The 11,321-nt window shown below is 36.1% G+C and overlaps 1 protein-coding gene across 2 annotated transcripts; it reads left to right on the forward strand.

Annotated features, from left to right (window-relative positions):
• f11r.1 (F11 receptor, tandem duplicate 1) lies at nt 1-11,021 on the forward strand. Of its 2 annotated transcripts, XM_024266165.2 has the most exons (11): nt 1-265; nt 388-472; nt 5,476-5,535; nt 5,712-5,828; nt 6,942-7,085; nt 7,173-7,375; nt 7,460-7,562; nt 7,682-7,789; nt 8,825-8,837; nt 9,090-9,159; nt 9,304-11,021. In XM_024266165.2, exons 2-11 carry the CDS (start codon nt 430-432, stop codon nt 9,334-9,336), a joined length of 894 nt encoding a protein of 297 aa, XP_024121933.1. In that variant the 5' UTR covers nt 1-265; nt 388-429; the 3' UTR covers nt 9,337-11,021. The 2 variants fall into 2 exon arrangements, with proteins under 2 accessions (XP_024121933.1, XP_036071031.1); XM_036215138.1 differs by having other exon boundaries at nt 2-472.
• The last annotated feature ends 300 nt before the right edge of the window (nt 11,022-11,321 follow it).

Consider the following 11,321-nt stretch of genomic DNA (forward strand, 5'->3'; position numbering starts at 1 on the left):
TCCTCCGCAGGAACAGTGCGGGTAAAGGAGGAGGAGGAGGAGGAGGAAGGAAGTTCAGCAAACTGAGCACATAAACACAAATGTATGACTGAGCACCAGAGCGGCGGAGAGCCTCCTGACAGACCTGCATCTATCCGCTCCTTTTCTCTCTCCACACAGTTGCCGGTTCTTGCCAAACTCGTTTTTCCTCTCCTTGGCGGCCTTTTATAAAGGACGCCGATACCGGAAGTGGACGCGCGTGCAGGCGTTTACCTGGTTACTACAGGTGTGAGAAGCAACTCGCCGCTTTTTGTCGGGAAAAGTCGACAGAGACCTCCAAAGAAAAGGAATTTGGCGATTAGTTCGACCGACAGAGTAGTTCTGAGGCTTTTTCTGTCGTGTTTTCAGGAGGTTTAGTGGAACGGGACGAACGAGGAGCAGGAGCCCGACATGAACGGCTTTGTTTCGGTGCTGTTGTTCTGCGCAGCAACAGGTGAGCGGCTGCGGCCTATTCCTCTGTTCGTCTTTCCAATATGGAAAAACAGCTTTTAAATGTAAGAAAAATCTAACTTTAATCGACTAAACTTTTACATTTGCTCCTAAAAGTAAAGTTCTTGACGTTTGAAGTCTGTCCTGTGTATTTGGAGATAAAAATTGGGCAAAAAAGTAGGGTGGCGGCAGGAGAATACACTATTATATAAATAAATCTGTTTTTACACAATAATTTGCTTTATAAATTAAGATAAGACGGTTCAAATCTTTACTTGAGGCTTTTGTAACCCATAACAATATTGATTCTATTATTCACTTTTTGTTCACAAAACATGTATTAATAATACTTAATTATTAATAGTGATTCCAAACCCATCTTTCCAGAAATAAAATTAAACTTTAACAAGTCAACTAAATATTTTTATGGCGTTATTTAATTGTACCTTATATTTTATTAACTATTCTCTCAATCTGTCTAAAGCTTAAATTTTTTATTAGGTTTTTTTAAGGATTTGGGTATTTTTTATTATTTGTGGATAAAAGAATTTTGAATAATGAAGCATGCTTTTTATTATTTCCTATAGGCTGTAGGGGGAAAATGAATTTTAGAAAGCAATAAATGCAGCATTATCTAAGACTGTAAAGACAATCCCATCTGTCTGAGCTTACTTTCAAGTATGTTTTATTTTATTTTTTTTATTCTTACCCCTTGTAAACACAGTTTTCCACAACAAAATCTATGGAAGCTAAAATATATGGTATTTATGTTTGCAGATGAGTTAAAAAAAGGAAGTACACTCCCTTATTAAGTAGTCTCTGTTGTACTTACTGTATTTTAACATCTTCCAGTTGTTTTCCCTTCTGGTTTTAGTTTTCACCATTTAACGTGCCATTCCGATTACAAGCCGTCAGTTTCTGTGAGCCCGAGCACGGGATTAGAAACTGACACCTTCATTTTAGGCTCTGAATGCACCTTCTGTTGGACACCTGCCGCACCAGGCCTTTATTTTGAAAGTTATTTATAATTTGTACACTGAAACTCACAAGGAAGTGCTCCATTGCTCGTGTTACAACTTGCAGAATAAATGACATCTTTCCACGAAACTAATGCTAAAAGGGAGGGGACTTTGTCAGCTGGTATTGAGGGAAAAAAATCCTGTGAAGTTTTTTAATGAAACAGATTAAGTTGTTTTATGTATGGACGAACTATGAATGTTTATTTTCATCACAGCTATCTCTTCGTCGACTTTGTGACCCTGCAGTCTGTTAATAAGTAACAGTGGAGCTGACCTGCATTCTGCTTTCCAGTTTAAACAATTAAGAAAAACACTTTTTACTAGTGTTAAAAACTCAAAGAAACATGATTTTCATCGGAGGGTGACTTTAAAGGTGTTAGTTTCCTGTAAACAGAACTGCACTTCAAGAATGTTTGTCTTATCAGTGAACCAGTGAGCACACAGACCTAGTTACACCAGTTTCGCCGAATGCTTTCTGGCTCAGCTGAAAGGAATGAGCCACTGGTTTTTCGTCCTCCAGGATCTGACAGCACAGGGAGGAGCGTGCACCACGTGGGTGACTAGGTGTGGTAGTTCATGGTCAGCACTATAAGCTGCTACAGCCTGTCTTGTCTCAGTAGAGTGAAACCGCCCAGTGTGTCACTTCTTATGTCATTGAGTCGCAAATGAATTTTACAATTTATTTTTGATGATATTTAGAAATGTTTGTGTCTCTGTAAATCTGAGAATAGTTTTAATTTTCTCCCTATTCAAAAACTTTCATAGTTTTTATTGTTAAGATAAGTTTTTATGAGTGGAATTTACCTCAATTCCCCGTGGTATAAAGTCCTACTCCCTTCATCTGATCTGTTTATGCTGTTTTTAGCCTAAATCAATCATTTTCTAGGACATAGTTTCTGCAGAGCTCCAGTAGTTCATTAGAAATTTCCCTCTAAATGGCTGGTGGGACTGTTCTTACAAAGTAACCCCGTCCCCATTTCCCATCATCCATCCGTTTACACAGTCTCCCAAAAGCTTACAACCTCTTACACCCCCATCCTAACATTACCAGCGAAATGAAAATGGCGAGCAATGTTGGCGATATCAGGCCATACAGTTTTAAACCAGATGGAATTCAGGCAAGACAAATGAAGATGTACACGAATCTATTTGTTTGCAAGCAGATGTGGACCAGAGCAGGGAGCTTGTAGCCTATGGAGAGCCCAGCATGTTTTCTGACAAATAAGCTCTTTTTCAAACTGTTATTTACAACAGTTTTTATAAAGAAAGTCTCAGAAAGGTAATTTTTAAGCCTAATTTCTTTATATATGTCTTCTATCAGAAAGAATGACTGTTTAAAACACCCAAAACTCAGATTTTCATGAGAGTGGGTTTTAACGGCTCCTTTTTCATATGTTTTCTGACTTAACAGCCTGTGTTAAAAGGTTTCATTCTTGTTTCATATGGTAGCTTTTTTTTAAAGTTATTGAGTCTAATTTTAAAAATAAAGTTAAAGATTGGTCGGTAAAAAGATATAGATTTTTTGATGGATGCCTAAATATTTTGTTCTAACATTACAATTATAGATGTTCCCAAATGCCTTTTATACATTTTAATTCGGGACATAAAAATTATGACATTTAGACACATTTAAAGATGCTGGTTATCTGTGAGGTTCTGTTTTTATTTCCTAGTGTTAATGTCAGAAGCTCAAACAATGTTGAAAGCTCCATGCGAGTTCATTTTCACAACGGTCGTAAAGCAAATCCACCCTCATCTGAAACTCATTGACTTCAAAGAAAGAAAGATTTGAACTTGCACGGTTTACCAGGCAACTGGTATCTAGATGGTAGTCTTTAATAGAAATCATAACACTCCATTAAAAATAAACACAATTTTTGCTTTCACGATATAACACTTTTTATCAACTTCAATGTTACTGAATTTCTCTGTTTTTTTTTTTTAATTGTTTGATGTAGAATCTGCAAACAAACTAGAGCGTGATTGTTACTGAAAACTTAAGATCATGTAATGGTTGCATGGTCACACCTTCTTATTACCTCACATGAAGTCATAGAAAACGGTTTCCATTCTAATGTCTTTTTGCTTCCTGTTTTCCTGACTCTGTAAGGCTATTGTGTGCAAAGTGCTAGTGTACTCAGCAGAAAATGTTATTTCTGTCCATATTTGGTAGAAACGAAACAGAGTAGCTGTGAGTTCTTGTTTCTGTGTGGTTGATGGAGAACTAATCAATTAATGTGTTGGATTTAAATGGAGATCAGATAATTGCATTTTTAATTCATTGAAAGGATTTATGTGGAAAGCTTAATATAGTTTGTGTTTTGTACTTTTATGCTTACAACTTAAATCAGGTGTGTTCAGTCAATCAGGATGTGGAATCAGTTGTGTCAGCTAATTAACATCAGGGAGAACTGGAAAACAGGCAGGGTTGAGGCTCTTGAGGACCAGGGTTGGTCCGCCCCGCCTTAGAGCATGCTCAGTCTGAAATCAACGATCATTCTGGAGGAAAAACAACGAAAGTAAAAGACGTGCGCAGTAGCAGTCTATACCAGGACTATACAAACTCCAGATATCTAAGCCCTACTCATGACTGATTACCTGGTTCAGGTGTGTCCAGCCAATTGGAATATGTTGGAAAACATGCAGTAACGCAGCCTTTGAGGCCTGGAGTTGCCTACCCCTCGTCTATACAGTCGACTTTTTCAAGGGTTACACCATACGATAAAGAAAAAGAGGAGACCTGACTTTTTTCCCCCCATTTGTTGCCTCACAGCACAGGAAGACATTGAAGTTGATCTGTTTGTTCTTTCTTGAGTCTTTAAAAGTTTTTCAAAGTTGAACAAAGGATTTAAACAAGAATATTTCTGGTTTTTAATTTTGTAAATTTTTTTGAAGAGCATTTTAAAGAAACTATGAGGAGTTCTGAGTTTCTGTAACTACAGCTGGAGGAGTCTTATTGTGAAATGTCAAAGAAGCGCATATCTTGCTCCAGCCTTTTTTTTTTCACAGCTCTTTTCTGATATATGAAAGACTTTTTATCATAGTATTTTGACCACAATTAATAACTCCTCTTTCCTGATCAATTTCCAATTGGTTGGTGGTACTTGCGTGTTTTGAAAAGGACGCCACCCATATACCTAATTTGAGTCCCTGCTTGTTCATAGTTTAACTGGTTTAACTTTTGACACAGGTTCAGAGGTCACACACTATGTATGTAGAGCCCAAAAATGGACTTAAAATGCTGCTTGGCAATGGACGAAGAGGAGATTTCAATGCAGAAACCTGAAATGCGCATTTAACTGTTTAGTTGCACCTTTCATTGGAAGTGGTCGCTTGAGTGCACATAGCCGAGCCCGGTGTGATTGTAGCGTTAGCTGAAATAATTCCTTTTTTCTTCAGTTCATATAGACTGGTTCAGTTGCCCTCAGTGAAAAACGCTATATAAATAAAGAGTTACTTGCTAGACTGCAAGTACAGAGAAGTAGACCAGTGTTTCCCAACCCTGGTCCTCGGGGCACACTGTCCTGAATTTTTTTCATGATGCACACCTGATTCAGCTCATCATCAGGCTCAGCAGAAGCCTGACAATGACGGTCATCAAAGGCAGGTGTGTTTGAGCAGGGTTGGATTAAAAAAATGCCGGACAGTGTGCCCTGAGGACCAGGGTTGGGAAACACTGAAGTAGACTACAAAAGCATGCCTATAATTTTCAACTTGCCTGCAAATACCGTAGTTCTTAGATGCTTCACTGGAGCTCTATGTATGGAAGATCTGGTATATTAGTGAAGCACAGCAATTCCACATGCTTTCAAAGTCATGATATAATGATATTGACAGTCTTGTTTTATTAACTAGATGAGTCAGATTGAAAGCAGCACAGTCCCTGTGGTCTCTGTCAGCAGTCTGAGTTTTCTCTGTCTTAAAATCTAACATTTTCTCTTTTGAACGTCTTATCAAGTAACTTATTTCCTCTTTCTTACAATTCCAGGTGTGAGTGGATTCTCTGTCACCACCCAAAATAATAATGTTCAGGTGAAGGAGAATCAAGGTGAGTCCAGAGTCGCACCGAGGAAGTTTTAGTTAGTTACTTTAAAGCATTCAAATTATTCACATAGCTGATTTGTGATTTCGGTTTAGCTGACTACAAATAAAAAAAATGTTTAGTTGTTGTTCAGTACCAGCTATACCATGAAGGTGAAATGTTTTGTGCTGTTTGATCTCTAGAGGCAGACCTGACCTGCTCCTACTCGGCAGACTTTGGTACAGATCCCAGGCTTGAGTGGAAGTTTAAAGACAACAAAGGATCTCAAACATACGTGTATTATGATAAGACGATAACAGGTAAGAGCACTGCCACAAAAAGGCTGTCTTTTAAGACGAATTAATATGATTGACACGTTTTGTGTTTTCATTTTTACATTTTAAGTGCTTATTATGCTTTTGATACTCATAAAATGATCTAAAAGTTATATTATACCACTTAAAAAGTATTTTCAATTCAAGAATCAGCTAAAACTCCAGCATGGTGCTGTTGGAAAGTTGTGAGGAAATGTGACAAATAGCTGTTTTAGTTAGTTTTTTTTTTCATTGTTTGCTGTTTCTACATTTTTATTGTAAGATGTTTGGATTCAAAGCATTTTTAAACTTTAAGAAATTCACTCTGGTATATTAAAAATATTTAAAGTAACTATTTAAATGTACTACTGGAAAGGCATTGAATAAGCTTCATAAGCTTGTCTATTCCTTTTTTATGGGTTGTTTGTTTTAATTGTTTGTGTTTACTGTACAAATGGAAAACTAAACCAATAAACTTTAACTATCATTTAGGTTTTTTTTTTAAATTGTTGCTTTTTTTCTAGTGATGGAGGATGTATATTACGAAAGTTAAGCTCAAATAGCATTTCTGACTAATTCTTTAGTCATATCGTGAATCGGGAGCAGACGAAAAAAGGCAATTTGAAAAACCTTGTATTTGTTACAAAAAAAGAAAAACACACAGGATGGACCACAAGCTTCCTGCTAGCAGTAGAGCATTTTTTTATCTTTACTGATGTATTTGGCAGACATAAAATCCCGTCCCCTTTTGTCATGGGAGGGATCATACAGGGAGGGTCATCTGGACCCCATAAGAGAGCACAATATCTACATGCTTTTATTTCTTAGAGACCCACTCCAATGAAAATTGCGTTTTTTATCACGTTATTGTTGCATTTTTCTCAGGGTGGAAAATGTATAAAAATAATTTAGGATTAAAACTGCTTTTCTGAGTATTTCTTTATTCAAATCGGAATGATCAGGAGCAGATGACATTAAAGGAGCCCAGCCACTATTGCAGAGCGGCGTCTAAAGTAACGAATGCCTGTTAAACCTGCTGTTTATTAGATACCGGCCACCATTGGAAGATATAAAGTAAATATAATCAAGACCACTGATTTGTTGTTGTTTTTCCCACAGATCCCTATGCTAGTCGTGCGACTCTATATTCTGGTTCTAGTTTGAGAATTTCCAAAGTGACGCGCGCCGATAATGGGACATATAAATGCGAGGTGTCCGGCAACAAGCAGTTTGGAGAAGTCTCTGTCATGCTGACTGTTCTGGGTAAGAAGTGGATTTGGAAACATCGGTGGAGTGATGTTTGAAGCACAACAAGCCAAACCAACATCATATCTATATCATGTCCTGCAGTGGCCCCCTCTGTGCCTATTTGTAACATCCCAACATCGGTGACGACTGGTAACCCGGCCACGTTGGTGTGTCATGATCCCATCGGGTCCCCAGCTCCTACGTACCGGTGGTACAAAGACAACACCCTCCTGCCTTCTGACCCCAGCAAGAATTCTAACTTCAGGAACGCCACCTACAGGCTTGATGAAGCAAAGGGCACACTGGTTAGCTACAGCTATTTGAGTTACATCATTCATTTTACTGCACCTTTTATTGTGTGTACACTAATGTCATCCTTGTGGCTTCAGGAATTTGTCAAAGCTTCCCCGGCAGATAATGGTGAATATTACTGTGAAGCTTTCAACATCGCTGGTCCTGCTCAGAAATGCCGGGCTGTGAGAATGGAAGTTCGTAAGTACACTAAAAGAAAACTCTTTTGTTTTTCTATTGAAGAAATACAGAAAATCTACATTCAAAATTATGTTTCTGTGATTTCTCTGAATAAAAATGTGTCATTTTGTATTTTCAAGGTGACTTGAACACTGGAGGCATTGTTGCAGGAGTGATAGTGGCTCTGCTGATTGTGGCATTGCTGATAGTCGGTGTTTGGTTTGCCAAAAAGAAAGGCTATCTGGACAGTAAGTTTTCTGCTGTTTCTCTGAATCCATTTTCCAGTTTTTTTTGTAGTTTACAGATAAAGTTGATGTGAGTAAAGACCCATCCTGATGAAAATTGTGTTTTTAGCATGTTTCTAGTGGCCCTTTTCTTATAATTGGGGGGCATATGTAATTAAAATTCAACATTTCTGTATTTAAATCATTGTGAATCAGTAGCATACAAAAAAATGAAGTTTGAAAAAGCTTGAAGTTGGGACATAGAAGCTACTACTGTAAGCCACAAGTTCCCTGCTCCACTCCATTTTGATGCATCCTCTTGCAGACAAATACATCCAAGTGCATCTCTTTTTCCCCGTCTTAGCTCCTATCTGGCTCACATCTGTATGGCTGGATATTGCGGTCATTGCTCGCCATTTTTGTTGCACTTGGTAATGTTAGGTTGGTGATGTGAGGGGCTGTAAGCTAGCAGGGGAGCATGTAAACAGGTCAATGATAAGAAGGGGGTGGACTTGCTCCACACCTCAGAGGCAAATTTTTAATGAACTGCTGCCGCTCTGCAGAAAATATGTCAGAGAAAATGACAGTTAAAAAAATTAAAACAATCACATTTAAGAGTATTTAAACGCTGTTCATCCAAAGACGATTGGAGTGGTACTTTAAAGATTTAGCCTAAAGGTATTTTTGAGCTTGGACAAGTTGGACTATTTTCTTCCCCCTTCATTGGTATTAGTGCTTCCTTAATATCATTCATTGAAAAATAATTAAGACTATTCTGAGAAATCTCCTTAAAGATAATCAAAATGAAGCACCTGATTTGATGAGTGAGCCGCCACTCCTCCTTTCTTTTTCTGACTCATAAATTCCACTGTTATCATTTTGAAGTATCGTCTCAGTTTCTAGAGAACTTGCTCTGACCTTTCTGTTAATGCATCTGAAGCGTAAAATTCCCCACTGCTTACCAACTACAACACATGAATAATCAAACCAGTTAGCTATGCTTTTTTTTGTACTAAAGATTCTTTTCTAATTGCATTGTTTCTCTCATTTTTCTTTCAGGTGTGACTGAACGGTGAGTAGATGCTGCTTCACTTCTTTCATATTATCGTACTTATTTACCTCAACCTGTACAGTCTAGAGTTACGGTTGGGGGAATGCTTAGTGTATTTATGATGGATAAAAAAGGTGTACAATGATTTTTATCCAATTAAATTCTTAATATCAGCTTTATCACATTTGTTAAAGTAATGAAAGTATACTCTTGATTGATCATGAGAGTTTTCGTTTTTGAAAAATAGTTTTTGTTTTCATTTTTCCTTTTTAGTTTCAGCAGCAAACAGAAGGCCAGCTCGGTCTACCAGGCTCCAGCATACAAAGACGATGAGGGTGATGATGTAAGTACACTTCTAGTGTTTTTCAAATATTACTGGACTACATCTGTAACACATTTTTTGGCTTATGTTATTTATTTAAAATCTAGAATCATACGAAGCAACATTAACTATTTTTAAGCGATTTCTTGTTTGTTCTGTTTTCAGGGATTCAGACAGAAGTCGTCATTTGTGGTGTAGGCGGTCGCCTGCTGGCATGAACGCTGGCCTTCACTTGACTTTTTTTTCAATCTCACGTCCTTAACTTTTACTACACACCCATTTGATTTTTTTTTTTCATGTTTTATTTTCACGTTTTTAAATCTTTACCCACTGGTTTAAGTCTTTTTCTTTTGAGCAGATATGTGAAGAATTTCTACTACTTATCAGGGGTTTCAGCTAAACTATCATTGGTTCCTAGTTCCCCCATTTCTGATTCCCATGGGTCTCTACATGTAAATTAAGTTTTTAAGTTATTTAATTTCTAATCCCTAATTACGTCAACTGTCATCTTAGTCACAGTACATTAAAACGATCTAAAATTTGTAAAGGGCAAAAACTCTTCATTTTTCTTTTACCACAATTTGGCCACTCGCGTATCATTGAATATAAATATATTTTAATATCAAATTAAAGGCCCATTGACACAACATTTATAATTTTCACATCTTAGGTTAGTCTTTCCAAACAGCCTTATATGTTTCATCAATGTTCCCAGATCTATTTTTTTTTTTATTAAAATGTAGTTATTCTATCCAAACTTAAAGAACGTGAATCTTTTTTAAAGTATTTGAGAGTACGTTGCTTTAGATGTAAAACTCAATTTACTACATTTAAATGGGAATTTGCACAGTGTATGATGAACAAATCAAAACTGTAAAATAAAGGACGTTAAAGTTAGTTTTCTGCACTTTTATGCCAATTGAACAGCAGATTCAAAACTATGAACAATCAGTTCCACAAAACTTGAACAACAATAACAGCAATGTGGCAAGAATTTTACACTTCAATAAAATTTAACTGCCTTTTAACACATGAGCATCAATGCTTAAACAGTTTTGATTTACTTGTAATTTGAATTTTACTTAAAAAATAGGGGTAAGAGACACTTAATTCATTCTAATGGCAGTTTGGATTTAACCTAAATTTTTGCTAACTTTTAGCATTTGGACCATTTAAGAGGAGTTATTTAAATGCTATTCCTTAACAGATTATCAGATGTTAAATTAACCCTCTGTACTGTCTGTTATAAATTCAGTAGTTTAGGCTGTAACTGTAGAGTTTAAAATATCAAATGCAAGTTGATTGTTACAAACCATTCAGAATGTTAATGCAAGACAATATTTTGTATTTACACCTAATTCATAAAAAGATCTTGGCGTTGACTACTACAACAGATAAAACATTTTCAAAAAATGTAAAAATGTTTTTAATATCTTCATCACTGTTTTACATTATACAAATTGCATATTTTCCTTTGTTAAATTAAATTTTACTTTTATAAGATTTTAAACTCATACCTTTAACCCTCTTGTCTAACTTTAAACTTTAGTGTTTTAATTTTGCTTTTCAGTTGTGTGTTTAAAATGTACACTTTTGTCATTTCTACATAAGCCTTTCTCACTTAAATATTTTTTTCATGTAGAGGTTTTAGATTTTACCTAAAAAAAAATGTAAGTTTTGTTTTTTTGTGCACAAATTCTCAGGTTTTTGCTTGGAGTGGTTTGATGTAGTCAGACAGTACATGTAATGTGTGATATTTTATGCCTAAATTTAGAAACAGTTTTTTTCTACATAGTTTTTCCTTTTAAATAAAAGTTGAACTTGGTTGTAACTTTTACTGTATATAGCTACACAAATAAAATAAAACTTGCTGTAATACTTCAGTACAAATGTGTCATGGGATTTTCTTATTTATTTATTTTTTATAAAGGAGGTGCTTAAAAATGTTCGGTTTTGGGCGTGAACTTGAAAGATGTTGGTAAAAGCCCATTGCGTCTTAATGCAGATATGTAAATGTGGATAGCAGAGTGATAGCTATTTGTAGTCAAATGTGACAACATTTAGTTTTTTTAACAAAGGAGATAACATTTTGAAGTTAATGTGTTTAAATAAGCAGCTTATTAAGCAATTGTCTGCCTATGTTTACACACTGGTAAATATTTTGTATTATAAGAACAAATTGG

The sequence above is a fragment of the Oryzias melastigma genome, linkage group LG14 (genome assembly GCF_002922805.2).
Source record: "Oryzias melastigma strain HK-1 linkage group LG14, ASM292280v2, whole genome shotgun sequence".
Taxonomy (NCBI): Eukaryota; Metazoa; Chordata; class Actinopteri; order Beloniformes; family Adrianichthyidae; genus Oryzias; species Oryzias melastigma.

Bases quoted from the DNA above. Each gene is read 5' to 3' on its own strand.
- f11r.1 (XM_024266165.2), top strand. From the start codon at position 430: ATGAACGGCTTTGTTTCGGTGCTGTTGTTCTGCGCAGCAACAG. The intron at 473-5,475 runs GTGAGCGGCTGC...TTACAATTCCAG, and splicing joins GTTGTTCTGCGCAGCAACAG to GTGTGAGTGGATTCTCTGTC. The intron at 9,160-9,303 runs GTAAGTACACTT...TTCTGTTTTCAG, and splicing joins AAGACGATGAGGGTGATGAT to GGATTCAGACAGAAGTCGTC.